General features: G+C 41.4%; 1 protein-coding gene across 21 annotated transcripts in view; it reads right to left on the bottom strand.

The window, feature by feature from the left end:
* Window positions 1-15,551, bottom strand: part of LOC131443808 (protein unc-80 homolog) — a 52,782-nt gene that overhangs the window by 25,638 nt on the left and 11,593 nt on the right. For 10 of the 21 annotated variants that reach the window (XM_058613817.1, XM_058613867.1, XM_058613840.1 and 7 more), the window contains exons 12-25: window positions 14,772-15,040; window positions 14,359-14,697; window positions 13,476-13,607; window positions 13,137-13,284; window positions 11,555-11,605; window positions 10,827-10,975; window positions 8,469-8,632; window positions 7,223-7,321; window positions 6,829-7,037; window positions 4,571-4,677; window positions 2,572-2,725; window positions 653-825; window positions 363-575; window positions 116-251 (exon numbers count right to left, since the gene is read on the bottom strand). In XM_058613817.1, coding sequence (XP_058469800.1) covers window positions 116-251; window positions 363-575; window positions 653-825; window positions 2,572-2,725; window positions 4,571-4,677; window positions 6,829-7,037; window positions 7,223-7,321; window positions 8,469-8,632; window positions 10,827-10,975; window positions 11,555-11,605; window positions 13,137-13,284; window positions 13,476-13,607; window positions 14,359-14,697; window positions 14,772-15,040 — 2,343 coding nt within the window. The remainder of the gene's footprint in view (window positions 1-115; window positions 252-362; window positions 576-652; window positions 826-2,571; window positions 2,726-4,570; window positions 4,678-6,828; window positions 7,038-7,222; window positions 7,322-8,468; window positions 8,633-10,826; window positions 10,976-11,554; window positions 11,606-13,136; window positions 13,285-13,475; window positions 13,608-14,358; window positions 14,698-14,771; window positions 15,041-15,551) is intronic. The other 11 variants (XM_058613890.1, XM_058613900.1, XM_058613908.1 and 8 more) reach the window with 5 other exon arrangements.

The raw sequence follows: 15,551 nt of genomic DNA, 5'->3' as shown, positions 1-15,551 counted from the left end.
TGGATATAAACAGAATACCATTCTTTTATTTCTGAATAAAAGTTAATGAATCTTAAGGTGAACTAAAACATACTACAGCTGTGTTGTCTGGTAATTAAACAGTGTTCTGACTCACTGTCATCTAAATAGTCCTCATCCTCATCTTCTTTTCTCATTCTCCGTTTGGTCTCTTCGTCATAGATGTAACCCAGGATGTTAGCAGGGCTCTCGCTGTCAGAGTGACACAGTTCACTGAGCCGTGTGCCGATTGCCTGAGCAGATTCAAACACACACAGACAAGCATTATTATTATTATTATTATTATTAGAGTACCTTGCTTAGCAACGTGAAGCAAGCAGTATAGAGGGAAATCTCAAACTCACGTCTCCCCACTGGCAGAAATGTTTGGCAGCGTTCCACTGGAGTTTCTGGTTCCTTTTGTTGCCCACGATCGGTGATCTCCCCCTTGACAGGCCCCTCTTGGTGATATTGACGTGGTGACCCTTCATCCACTCGGGCCAGTTGCCACGGTTACAGCGGTGGACGAATCTGGCGCACTCGAGGAAGAGGGAGGCCCGAGCAACAACTGGAGCTTCCTGAAGGGAGTGAGGAGTTTCAGGTGGTTGTGGTGTTGACATTGGTGCACTATAAATAAAAAATGATTTAAACATACCAGGTCCAGAGCAGCAGCGAGGATGGAGGCGTCCGGTATGGTTCCCGGCTCGCAGCAATTCAGCAGGAACTGGAAGCGTTTCATACCCTGTCGTATGGCACCCAAATTCACCACGTTCTTATTCTTCATGGCCTCCTGACTGGCTGCGAGACGCTCCTGAAAACCGTGAGGACCTAGGAGAAAAGATGGAGAAAATAAGGTGGGGATAATAGAAGAGATGATGGGGTTCTTTGTTGCATTTTGCCACATATACAACACTAAAGGTCACATTAAAGGTCCACTGTGACATTTAGGACAGTTAATTGGTAGAAAGTGAGCATAAGTTTGATTTTATAAGGGTATAATTGCAAAGGTCTTGCTTTACAAATCTTGTGCTGCCATGTTTCGAGAGCAACAGGAATTTTAGAAGGTGGAAGTGACTATGCAAACAAAGAATAATAGTTTCCTGACATGCTTGGGAAAGGCAGTGTACTCTTACCATTCGATGCCACTAATCTTTTTCACACTGGACCTTTAAGATAATTTCATGATGCATCACCATCCAGGACACTCAACAAAAAGCACTGAAGAGCCACTGACACATGAAGCCGAGTGAGAGATGGACACAGACACTGGTGGAGCTTACACTTGGATTTAAAAATGTTCTTTTTCAATTCCAACTAAAAACTAATTATGCAGATTACTTTCAGGCGTTGCGCAATACATCATCATCAGTCACATTGTAAGGTGTAAGTGTAACCACAGCTTCACAGTTGCTATATATGTGGACCCCTCTATTTAAACTCAGGCTGTGAAAAATACCACCAGACGTCACCACAGAAGAGACAAGAGCACTGACAGTGTCATGCTGGACAAAGTACAGAGATATGCTTTGCAGCAGAAAGATGGTTTGGATAGATATGAGTGATTTCCTCTTTTTTCCCACTGCTGAACGGGGAAAAAAGGAGGAAAGGGTTTGTTGTCGAGGAGTGCAGGGTGTGCACGTTGGAAAGAAGGGAATGCAGAGTTGGGAAGACAAGACACGGAGGAGTCACGGACGAATGGAGTCAGACAAAACTCATTTTAGAGCTGATACTGACATGAAATTTGAAATAAAATGGGTAGAATTAAAGGTAATTATATTATTTTCTTAAAAAGCAGTATTATGGGGACCCACTTTATAAAGACGATATGAGCACATTTACGCACAGTATTATTTTTGAATAGTGAATTATGAACTAATAATAAACCAGCCGTCTTAATAAACAATGTGTTTTCTCAAACCTTAAAGGCGCTATATGCAAGAAATTAATAATATTAAGACATAAAATGTCAATAAAATGACTACAATTGATAAATAGATTGAGAAGATTGAGAAAATTGAGAAGATTGAGAAAATGTTAAATTGAAATACTGGCTTCACTGATATCAATACAATGCTACTGTTGTAGCATAATGTTTTGGCTTTGGTGCTTTGATCTGATAAAACAAATTTTTTTATCTTAAATTAGCTAGGAAGGAAGTAAAGTAACAGTAGGAAAAAAACAAAACTTAATGCTAACATATAACACTACTATATTATAACACTACTGTATTTTGTTGCAATGAAATTAACTTTTATTTTGCTACATAGAACATAATTTCTGTCATAAAGTAGTAGCAGTTGTAATGCTTTAAAGGGCCACCACTGCATTATTTGTTTGTTACAAAATAATGAATAGCATGTGATATATTTTGGTGTGGACATGAGACACTGACGGTTTGAAGATAAAACATCCAGGCTAACAGAGTGTTGCAGGCGGTGTCCAGCGATTTGTGATGCAAAGACAAGACACCATGACACCACACGGACAAAACACCGACAGACACCGAGAGGTATAGACAAAGGACGATGGGGGCGTGGGGTGGGCGAGGGGCACCCTGGGGTGGGGGAGGTCTACCATCTTTCTCTTCTGTGTGGTGAAGCTTGGATGGATTCCTCCTGCCAGACCTCCATTTACCAAGCCGCTTGAAGAAATTCTCCTCCTCGTCCCTGCCGTACTCTGGCCCTGCAGCGCCCCCTTCGGACAGCTTCACCGCACTGGTGAACTTCACCTACAACACAAAAATCCTCAGCATTTATTTTGGAAATGGAGATATTGAAATTTGTGAGACCAACTACAGAGTTTCTCATCTTCACACATTATTTTATTAGAAATACTAGACCTTATGTTTGGCAGAAACATATTTGTAGAAGTCCGCCAATATTTGTGTGAGAAAGTTCCGGTTTGGCATTTCTGGTCAGTAGTTGTGTAGCTTTATACAGCATATATGTGTGTGTATATATATATATATATATATATATATATATATATACATACATACATGTGTGTGTGTGTGTAATGTTAGCTAAAAGCCTTACATTTGAAGAAGCCACCCTGTCTGTTAATTTCACCTTCAACCTTCAGTTATACATAAATTATTTTCCCCTTACCATATTATAAGTTTTGTATACTAAATCTAAATCGCAAAATGACACACAGGAGCCATATTTCACATAACTCCTCCTCAAACAGCGCACTTTATCAACGGTTAGCATGTTCGCTCTGAGCAACCACACCTGCCCCCACACTACTGCCTTAGGTTTGCTAGCTAGCTAAGATGTCTTTGTCCTGAAAATGTGTCTTACCTGGGTGTAAAAACACACAGAAAACATCTGTCACTTCATATATAATTCCCACAGATGAGGGAATGAAGTAGAGAAGAAAAACAGAAAGAGGAGCAGACTCCTGCTGCTGAGGGAGAGGGAGAGAGGGCGGAGGACTGCTGCTAAACTAGCTCTGTTCATGTTCAATATGTCGTTAAACCACCACTAAAATGGTGAAAATGGCGTTCCTTTAAAGGCGACATAGAATGCTTGTATCACACATATATGTTAGTTATGGAGGTCTACTTACATATATTAACTTGTTTTCATGATTAAAAACCTCCTAATCGCTGCAAACGAGCCGATCAAAATATCTCCTCGCTGACGCTCTCGTCAGCCGCGCTGTTTCAGACCAAACAGTTGCTGTGATTGGCTAGCCAACGAGAGCTTTCCTACTGTCCTGTGATTGGCCAGGTACCTGGAAGTGACGTAATAGATAGGCCAGCGCTCAGATACACAGCTCCCCCTCTGGCACGGTGGATGCTCTGCATCTCAGCAGCTACAACGAGACTAGTTCTTCTTCTTCTTCTGCGGTTGAATGTACGCAACCGGATGTGCCCGGACTAGTGCCCGCACCGGGAGGCGCTACGGTGGTGAGGATTTCTGATGACGACATCAAATTAAGGAAGTGTCGATCCGCTTCGCAGAGCCCAGGAAAACAATACAACACTATTTTCTCAGCAGTGGCTGAACTGTTTGTTCTGAAACTTTAGGGTTTCATAAACGAGGTAATGACGCAGATACACACAAAAACGCAGCGTTAATTGGAGCTTCCGGTCTATGTCACCTTTAAAATAACTTTCTTCATCAGTCAAATTTTCCTGTGGTGTCAAATTCACAACAGATATTTTTATTTATCATTTTACAGAGACTTTAAAAGTTTTCATGTCTCAATTCTTATGTGTTATAATGTGCAGTTTTAGATGTTTTGGACACCGTCTTCTCAATTTTTTTCAGCAAATTTCACCAATATATATAATATATAATATTCTTACTGGTATTTCAACTGTTTGTATACTTTTTTAAATATTTAAGCAAATTATTTATCATAGGAACTGAATGGAGAGCGCAGATTAAACCCAGGTAAGATTGTGCACAAATAAGGAAATGTACACACAAACAAAACAAAGAAAATCTGGTAGGACTCAGTATTCCCAACTGCATTTTCTGGGGTAATGGACCATAGTCCAGTCCAAAATAAACAATACACCCCCAAGACAACTTGGCAGCATATATTAAGACATCCATCTGACCTTTGAACTTTGCCGTATGAAGGAGAGTCGGTCGACTGAGCTGATGTCCAGCAGGTCCTCCACACCGTCAGTCAGTCCAGAAAGAGAGGAACGCTTCAGCCAGTTGCCTGGAGACATGCACATTTAAAAGAAGAACAAACAACGCTGCAGAACACAGGAAGCCACAAAGGCACTGTGCACAATGGGAAAGTACACATGCACACACATGGGTTGGCACACAGGGCACAGTGCAGTCGCTTACTCTTATTGTACAGTCACAGACATTCAGGGTATTTAAACTCACGACAGGTCAGATTTACTGTTAATTCATTGCACATAAAAAAATGACCAAGATTGCAACATTGCTGTTGTTACAGTGACTGAAAATAAAAGAACCTGTGATGTTATTGCATGGATATGTGATAGAGGTGGGTGACAGAGAGATGGAGTACTGGTTATATTATATATATATATACTTTATACTTTATTATACTTATTATATTATATTATATTATATTATGTATTTTCATGCTACAACAACAACAAGCCATTTGCATTGATTCCAGTCACAGCTGGGTTAGGGTTCTAACTAAAGTGCTTCTAATGTTACTTTTAGTCTCAGTCAAGCTTTTAAATTCTTTAATTTTAATGTATTCATAATCTCGTCTGTGCATATTTTGTTTATATACATATTCCTATTTGCTTAACCTAAAAGTTTGCAACCTGTTCTCTATTTCAAGAGAATACTTTTTATGCTGATGCATTTTTTTTTTTTACACCATCCTTTATTAATGCCCTTTGTGTCGTTTATTTTTCTTGAAATTTGTTGTAGAGCACCATTTTTGGCTGTACCTACACAGTCCAATGACAATAAAGCCTACTCTATTCTGTTCTATTCTAACAACTGGGTAGTGGAGACGTGAGGTTGTTAATACTAGATCACCTCGGCATAGATTTTGGTCATTTCTAACCCCCTAACCCTAGTTTCCATCTGATACAAACACTGATACAACTTAATCCAGGTTAGGAAGAGCGTGCACACTGGGAGAGATGACCGACACAAACACAAACAGACACGACAGCTAATACTGTATGAAGATGGTTCCACATCCACATACGTAAGACAGAGAGAGTGAGTGGGTGGCGTACGGTCCGACGGCATGCTGAGGCACAGAGAGGAAAACACACAAAGAGATGAAGTGACTCGGCCTCACGGCGGACGATCCTTCAGTGTCAGAGCAAACACAGCATATCGTTGTTTGAGGTCGTCTCAAGGTGACAGCTGGGACGACATATAGTGTATGTGATGAAGTATGATCATGGAAATACATAAAGCTACCAGATGTGATGTGAAAAAGAATGATGTGGCATAGACATTTAGCTTTTTATATTCACCTAATGTCAAAGAAAAGCTCAGCTCAAACCAGTAAAACAAAGTTTCATACACTGATGATCCTGGTCTCTATAAAACAGATACTAAACTAAAATTAAAAAGTTTTAAGAACGCAAATGCTTTTCTTCGCAAATAAATCCGAAATTCCACTGGATCTCACTAAACTGAACTGTTTTTAATCTTTTCTGTTTCTTTATACCTTTTTATGAATTTTATTCTGTTAACCTGTAACATTTTGTATGTGTAGTATGTGTTATAAATAAAATGTATTCTTATTTATCATCATTACTTCACATTAACACAGTATATTACTAATAAAAACAACACACTTTAAATCCAGATGCTGTAAAAGAAGCATTGTTGAAGTGTAATCAGGAGCATAATAAAACATTAATCATCTTTTAAACACTGATTCATTAGTTTTACATATAAGCCAATACGAAATTAAACATTCATTAAGTCTTATGAATGCTAAGAGACCTCTGGCACTTTGCTATAAAAGGATGATTTAATATTTTAATTACCACACAGTCTTGTGCATCTTATTCATTTTTATTAAGCCGCTTATAAATGTTACAAAGTTGTCATTAAGCCAATAATAAATGTCAAAATCAATCTATAATTAACCCCTTCAAAGTTACATTGTTAAAAAACATCTTAGGCTTAAAAACTGTTTATAAATTTCCAATAAAACCTAAAAGTGTCTTAATAATGACTGTGTTAGTGATGCTCTTGACACTTATAAGGACTTAGTCATCTTATGAGATATGATAAGTGTCTTAATTGTTAAATACTGCTTATTAGAAGGACATTAAAGTGCATTTTCACTTATGTACCTATGGTTTTTTTTTTTAGTTGTATCTGAGTTGTGCGTACGTGATCTTACCAATAGGCAGCTTCAGTTTCTTGCGGAGCGAAATGCGACGGGATCTGGATCGAGAGCGCCGGTCCGTGGTGGTGCCGGAGTGGGCGGTGGTGCACTCTGAGGTGTCCTGCTCCGATTGGCTGCTCGTGTCACTGGCGGCGCTCTGCGACTTGAACATCTTCCTCCAGAAATCCTTCCTGCCCAGCAGAGCGCCGGGGATTTGTTCTTCACTGGAGGCACAGGGTTATGAGACTTTAAATATTCACACGAAGAAGAGCAAGCTCTCACACATTCACGTCTTCGGCACAAGCAGCGGGAGGACTGTTTTGTCGTGTTTGAGCAGAGACACGGTGGCGGGGCTGGACACACGCACTAGATGGTGCTATGATGGAGATGCTGTGAGGTGGACACTCACTGTTCGGGGGTCTGGGGGGGTCTACTGGAGATGTAGCTGTGACACTCATCTGCAGCACTGGACACCTGACCCTTCTCCCCGGACACACCCGCCTCTGACCTGCACACACACACACATACACACACACACACATAAACAAACACACACACACACACACAGCACAGCAGACAGACAGACAAAACCAACTGAAGGCTGAACACCAAGTGTTGTTTGATGTACAACGTAAACACGACAGAGTTTCTGTGACCTTTACCCTCTGTTATGCATGTATTTTGTTTCCTTTTTCTTTTCACCAGTACGATGACCTTCCTTCTTCCTCTCATCTCCCACTTACACTGACTAGGAAACACATTTCCAGGTCCCAAACCAACTTGTTTTTTTGGTGTAGGAACCATAACTGAACCCTCACAGACTTGAACTTTAGTATGAGAAGCAGCAAGGGCTCAAAATGGTGTGAGTAGGAACAGAGAAGCCTTTTATGCATCATTGTGTTGCCATGACGATGCCAAAACATGTGGCTTAATTTGGTGAGTTTGCAACTTTTAATTTGATGGGTTTTTTTTGTCAATTTATCTCAGTGGGGTTTGTAAAACACTCACTCTCCCTGACCAAAGTCCATTAAGAATATCAGTGTTTTTACTGTAAATTGTGGGGGACACACACAAGCTGCTTTGCAGCCTAATTTAATACATTTGCATGACTCAGGTAAATCCAAACAAAGATTTCAAACACTGAAATTAAAAGAGAATAGGTTTGAACTTCCTGATGGAAACCAGAGTGGATCAACAACTCCTTTATGCCGTGATTTAAAATCCTACATTTTCTCAATGGGCTTTAAACAGCAGTGTTTCTGTAAGTTAGACTCTAACTAATGCGTCTGTACTTCAGTGGATGCAGCACGGTGTTCAAACCTTTTAATATTGAAACAAAAAAAATACTTTATTGCCGACAAGTTGCCAGGAAGCACCTGCAATTGTCAGCAACAGAGCATTTTCTGTGGCTGCTCAGTGTGCTTACCTTTTTAAACAATAAAAACATCAACTCATTCACTCGAGCAAGAAAAAGAGATGCAGACAGGACAGAAAAAACTAAAGTAAATCATAAATAAAGCAAGCTGGTGATGAGAAAGCTCTGATTGTCACATTGGGATCTCACAATCACTGTGATCGGATGAGTGTTAGTTTACAAGGATTTTAAGCGTGTCTTTTTCTTCACTGGACAAAGCGTGATGTCGTATAGCCAGTACCTCCTGGGTCCGGCCTGTTTGGCCTCCTCCTTCTCTTCAGGTTTCTTGGTGGTGGTGAGTTTCTCTGCGCTGTCCAGCAGCGCGCTCAGCGCCACCCTGCGGAACACGTTGCCGTGCGCCTCCTTGATGAACTGCACCAGCTGGCGGATGTCGCAGTACAGACCCTGGGAAGGAGAGAGAGGGCGAGAGGGTGAAAGGAGGGACTTTGCCGTTAGCGTTTGAGATGTGCGTGGGCTCCCGCACATGCATATATGCATATATCAAGCTCCAGTCCCGCCAAGGCAGTGGCTGCAGCTTGTGAGTGGGTGGCATGTGATTTCACGCCCTGCACCAAATGTGTCATCCTCCACCAGCAGCCACAAAACTCACGCCAGCCGGTTCAGAACCTTTCCCAGGCCGGGGTAGCTCACTGCTTTTAGTAAAGTGACTGCAGAAATACAATTACATGGTATATTCAAGTTCATTTTTTTATAAAAATGGAATTTTTCAGTAAATAGTTTTTGTGTTTGGAGTATAACTTTTCTTTTTTGGATCCAAAGTGACAAAAAATACACTTTTTGTCATATATTACACATATACTATATAGACTGTATATCACCTATGACCATACTGTACCACACACGGTCATGGAAGTTATTTTTTTAGTGGGTATTGTCACTCCGGCAGCTTGCCCCGCCCCCTCCTCTGCCGGCCTGCCGGCCTGATTACTCACACCTGCAGACAATCAAGCCGTGTGCACTTTAAAAACTCTCTGCTTCTTTGTTTCAGTGCCAGTGTGTCATCGCCAATGCCTGATTACCCGAGCTCCTCGTCACAGCCACAGCCACAGCATTCTCAAGTTTCTGATCCTCTTTGTGAACGACGTTTTATTTGTAAGTTTTTCTTATCACAGCCTGATAGCTGATTCCTTAGTTCAGATTTATAGCCCTTTTATTTTTCCTCCTTGGGAGAGATTTTTTTGTTGGTTAATTTTCACAGCCTCTTTAGGAATTCCAATCATTAGGATTGTGACTTACCTTTAACTATTTAGATCCAATCATTTAGATTGCGTTTTGATTTCATTCTTAGTTAGTTAGGGATCGCCAATCATTAGGATTGTGCTTAAAGATTGTTTTCTTTTGAAGTGCTTAGAGCCTTGTTTTTTCCTCCGTTCGGAGAGTTTTCTGTTTAAGTTTTTAGTATAACCATAGTCTAAGTTAGTTTCCTCTTCGGAGTGATTTTTTGTTCCACGTTCCTAGTTCCGCAACGTCTCTCTTGAAGAGCGTTGCGCTCACAAATTGCTGTAGGTTTTCATAGCCACGCTGTTGTTTTTCCTCAGCAAAGAGGACCTACCTTGAGATTTGTTAAGAGTGTCAATAAAGACTATTAAAAGATCTCTGCGTCTGAGTCCTCGCTGTTCCGTCTTGTCAGGTATCACCAAATTACAATTGAATTGTTTTCCAGCCTTTCACTCAAGATTCATGTACGTATATAATGGCGTTTTTCCACTATATACTACCAATAATATGTGCTTAGTAAGAGATAAGCCATTTTTCTAGAAGACAATACTATTAACCAAATAATAAATAGAATGTCTCAATATAATGCATGTACAGAAAAACAGCGACAGTGAACTAAAACAGAAAAATGGAATTATGCTGTCAAACCCAGAATATGTGAAGCATAGAGAAGGAAATATTGTTGGGTATGACTAAAAAGAGTCAGAAACACTGTTATGCACAAATTTGCTTCCGCGAATTGTGTCACCCTAAATTGTCATCTTTAAAAAAAAAGAAAAGAAAACGGGCCCTCATATAAAAAGTTAGGGAAACTATCTTTATTATCTTAACAGTGTTACAATGATATCATTGAATTAAAAGGTGTTTAAAAGTATTGGAATATGGTAAAAGTATACTACTGTATCTGGATGAGCACTTGTCAATATAATTCAATTAAATGTAGTCTTTTTTTAATCTGTTTTATTGCCCTTTTTAACTGTTAGCATATCTTATTTTTTAGGTTTTATTCTTGTAAAACCCTTATTTATGTGAAACCTGCTATTATTATTATTAGTAGTAGTAGTGGTAGTAATTAACTGATTTTACAGCTAATACTACCTTGCAGCACAGGTAACTGGTAGAAACACTCCAGGACACTCACGGGTCATTTTGTGAGTATTTAACTCACTTAATTAATAATTCAACGACGAGTTTCACAGAGAGATGGAGGAAAAAGAGCAAGATAAGAAAACTTTTGGACATTTTTTTTTATATTAGTTCTCTTCAGTTTGTCGCAAACACTTCATATTGCTTTTTATATTATGAATTATTCTTATCTCTATTTGTGCTTGAAAGAGGGAGGGTTTCAGACGCCACTCACCAAGTTCTCGGGGCTGTGCAGCTCATGCGTGGTGGACGCACAGCGCGTGATGAGGGACTTGAACATGCAGCCCACCACCACCGCCTCCATTGTCTGTGCCACAGACTTGTTGTCCCCCGTAGTGAAGTTATTCCCGAAGCCGGCCTTGTCTGGAAGCAACAGGGGAGGTCGGGGGGGGGAGAGAGACCACGGATCACACCAGGTGTGGGGGGGAGAGGTGGTTAGTCAGTGAGGGGTGGGGGGGGGGGGGCCTAAAAGCATAAGTTTGAGCATAAAACAGTGAGCAAGTAGCACAACAGGGAGAGGATACGGGAAAGGGGGTGAGGGAGGGGGCCGGGAAGGCAAAAGAAAAGGATACATAAAAGCATATGGGGGGTGGGGGGTGGGAAGCAAACTGAAAAGGATTCTGGGAAGTGTGTAAGGAATACATGCAAGTGACTAAGGCCTGCTATGAAAAGCATACAGTGCGAAATTCTCTTGGTCCAGTGACCTGGAACTTATTGAGGAAAAAGCTAGAAGCTCAATAATAAAAAAAAGCAGATTGAATCACACAAGTGTCAATTTGGGAAGTTGCAGGCGAGTTTGGTCACTTTTGGACAGAGTGAAGGGTGCAGCGATGGAAGTGGTGCCTATGGAAGGGTCAGATTAGGCGAGTATATTCATCTCACACCTCGTATTATTATTATTATTAGCATTATCATTATTGATTATTGATCATGTGTATCTACCGATGTTTCTTTTTTTCGCCCTCCTGGACCTCTCACCTGCACTGCCGTACTCTGCAAGAGAAAAGAGGCGGGGCACAAGTTGATTGACATCAGGCCAAGCACAGACATGTACGCCGTGACAGAAACGTGACGTCGTGACACATAAAAGGAACACACGCACACACACACACGCATGTCCAAAAAAACTACACAAGGTGCCCGGTTCACTTTCACAGTCAAAAACACTCATCGCTTCAGTAACTTGCCAATTGCACAGTACTTTGTACTTTCCATCGCTATATTTCACCACGTGCAAACCTGAATTGGGTGTGTACAGTACAGCGTGTCTCAATGCTCAGCAGTAAAGCCACCGATTGAGCGGAGATGTAATGGGCAAAGCTTTGGATTGGCAAGTGTACAGAATGGATGAGTGAGTAAGGAAGGTAGGATACGACTCGTGTGAGGTGGATGGAGGAAAAGAGGGAGGATGGAAGCAGAAGAAGGAGGAGGAGGAGGAGGAGGAGAACGACAAAAAGGACCAAGCGCAGACAAGTGGAAGGAAAAAAGGGGGATAAAACAGATATAGTGCTGGAATGCAAAGTCGGAGTGTGGGGTGAGACAGCAGTTGTACAAATTCAGCTTTGTCAACCACAGAAGAACAACTGTCATCAGAGATAAATGATATAGGTGGAAATTTGGTTTCATTGTAGTCCCTTCAGCCAAGAATTGAAATATTAAGGTTAAATGTACAATTTAGTGCTTTTAAATGAGATATTTCCACTTTTCGCCACATAACAATAGCTCCACCTAATTAAATCCATGCCTGCTGAAGTCTATGGTACAGTAAGAATATGTTTGCCACTATTTCTCACCAAAGTCGACAGACAAGGCCGCCGTAGACCTGCAGCTAAAAACACTGATTTTCGCTATGGAGTTTGGTGAGGGAGAACAAGCAGTTTACAAACTTCATTTTCCAGACGGAAAATGCTATGTAAGAGTGAGAGTTTTTTTTTTTTAACCTTTATAACATTTTCCTTCTGTCAGACATGGTATAAACATGAGCAAGGTTCGATTAAATGGCGGCACACAATGATGTGTTAACACCTCATTAACTTGCCCTTTAAGGCACAAAAATAGGTAGAAAATGTATATATATATGTTTTTGCATTATAATGCAATATAATTAATATAAATGTGGTGCATAAAAGAATACAGTATGTACAGCAGAATAAACTTAAATTATTAGGAATACAAATAAATCTATATGGGTGAAAAGAGTACATTTCAGAAACATATTAATCGTTGAATTTATAAAGACAAAAATCTTAAATTATAAAATATAAGTTCCTTTGCTACTTTTTTTTCATTATTATTATTATTATTTTTTTTTTTGAATGTGTTTGTCTTTATCATTCAGCCAAAAAATAAGTTATGGGAAACTGTGACTGCTGCCTGTCTCTGTCACCAGCAGGTGGAATATCATCTACTCCATCAGTGCATTTGCATATTTCTTCGTGTCACAAGCTGCACTCAGTCCCTCACACACTCTCTCTCTCTCTCTCTCTCTCTCTCTCTCTCTCTCTCTCACACGTTACAAACTTACTGTCGGTAATGGGCTCCATGCAGAAGCCCAGCAGCGCATGCAGGAAGTCCACAATGTTATTGAGAGAGTCTTTGTTCACATACTCGCGTATTGTCTGGCGAAACTGCAGCTTGTCCAGCTTATACAGGCTGGTCAGGCAGTTCTGTGCCTGGAAGGAAACATTTGGAAGAGGAGACGCTGTGCATGAAAAATGTACATGTTTTTGTTTTGGTTTGTGGAGCGAGCGAGCGATACAGTGGATTTTCTTTCAACGTTTCATTGACTGATAACAGCTGTCAACAAAACAGCAGTGTTGTTCTTTTTTATGACTAAATCTGAGCACTGAAATAGCCGGCTGACCTGCATCCTGAGGCGATCTCCTGACAGACCGCGGTGTCCCTCGCCACAGCCGTAGGCGCAGCCCAGAGACTTGACTATCTTTATCAGCATGGTCAGAGCCAAGCGGTGAGCGCTGAGGCCGGAGCCCTCCTCCTGTTCGTGACCAGAGAGTTAGACAATGAACATTTGTCACATCATTCTGGATGAATTAAGACCTGAATTGTCCTAAAAATAATAACAATAAATTGTGTGTTTAACCCTTAATCTCATACGGCACGGATCTGTGCTGCAGGTGCACCCATGGTAAATAGTTATGGGAATAATACACAACTCCTTATATGGACATCCTGGGGGTGGGTGTGTGTTTATAGGTCACATATTCAGGCTTTAATGTTTAAATCTTAGTTTTTTTTCGTATTCTTATGTGTTGTTGAGTTATGATTTATTTTATGTCGCATTTTAGTAGTGATATAAAGTAGCAATAATTGTGCAGAAGTCACAAAAACAGACCGTTTTTCTTCTCTTTTTGTTCATAAAAACGAGCCGAGTGAACTTTCAACTGTGGCGTATTTCTAAATTTCACAAATTCAATGCGATTTTGGATATTATGAGTACTTTTTGCTCAGGTGTGTTTATATAGTTGGTGAAAATGTTTTTTTTCCCGTCAGATTTCCTAGGGTTGTGCTGAAAAAAAGGATATAAGAAACTCTATATTGCATATTCTTATAATCACTGTATATACTGTACGTTTAAACATAGCAATGGGAAAAAAGCAGCTGAAATGCTCTCTGTAATAATGACGATTAATTGTGTGTTTAAACATGTTTCACAAAACTTTCATTTATGTAAATTCAAAGGCTTTTAAAACTCAAAATCCAGTGCAACAGATTCAAATCCAACACACCTTTTTATTATTGTCTTTGTTATTCTTCACGTCGTCCTTGCTCCCCTGCCCGCTCCCTCCTCCGCTGCCCCCGCCTCCTCCTCCTCCTCCGCCTCCATCTCCGCCTCCTCCCGCCCCTGGCACGGCTCCACCCCCCTGCGCTCCTCCTCCGAGGCCCTGCGTGGTCCCGTCTTTGGCCCGCGCCTCCTGGTTCTCCTTGTTGTCGGGCTTGGACAGCTTCTTGCCCATGCCGGGCACCACGCCCAGCTGTAGCAGGCAGTCGATGATGTTGAGGGCCACGTCGCAGATCCTGGAGCTGATGTCGTGACTGAGGACGGCGTAGAGCGCTCGCAGGATGGCCTGGGATGAACGGAAACAGTATTACTTTGCATTTTTAGTATTAAAATGTCTGCAGTTTCAGTTTGGTCACTCACAGTGAGGTCAAGCATGCCGTTCTTCAGCACAAAGTTATTGGTCCCCTCGATGTTCTCCCCTTCTTCCAGACAGGAGTAGTTGATGCAGGAGTCGGTGAGGCTGCGCGGCAGGTTGGCGCACGCCAGCGGCTCCACGGGCATCTCGGGGACGTTGACGGGGTTACACAGTTTCTTCATGTGCTCGGTGAAGAAGTCCGAGTAGCCCACGTTGAAGGACGCCACTGTGGTGTTGAATGCCGCCATGGTGATGGTGGAGATCTGCGATCGGACTTTAGGGCGACAGAGAAGGGGTGATGTTGTCAGGGAATCTGATCTCTGAAACAAAACGCTTGTTTCTCTTCTTCTAATAAAATGAAACTTCAAGCACCCGTGCAGGACCTCTGTCGCCCCCCTGTGGATTTCTGAGTAATTACAAAAACACTGCAGTCTCTATGACCAGTTTCATTCTCCCAGTCCCTCCCCAATCACAAAGACACACGAGAGCATGGACACCGTTGGGAACCAGTTCCTGCAGTTTACCAGAGGCCTTATCAGGGCTTATGCTGTTTCCATCATGGTACAGTTTGGTACAGTATGGTACGGTTTGGAATGGTAAAGCCCTGGGTCAGGCTTAGCTGTGCGACATAAACGAACGACGACATCAAGCGACGACACAACAGACAACAACCGAGGAATGAATGAATTTCTTTCCTGCTCAGTTCGTGGCTTTGAGTGAGAATCGACTGCGGGAGTTTGCCTCGACTTACCCGGGATGTTTACACCAATCGCAAGGGACTGGAC

Source organism: Solea solea, chromosome 2 (assembly GCF_958295425.1).
Source record: "Solea solea chromosome 2, fSolSol10.1, whole genome shotgun sequence".
NCBI classification, from domain to species: domain Eukaryota; kingdom Metazoa; phylum Chordata; class Actinopteri; order Pleuronectiformes; family Soleidae; genus Solea; species Solea solea.
This window is presented reverse-complemented; position numbering and strand designations above follow the sequence as displayed.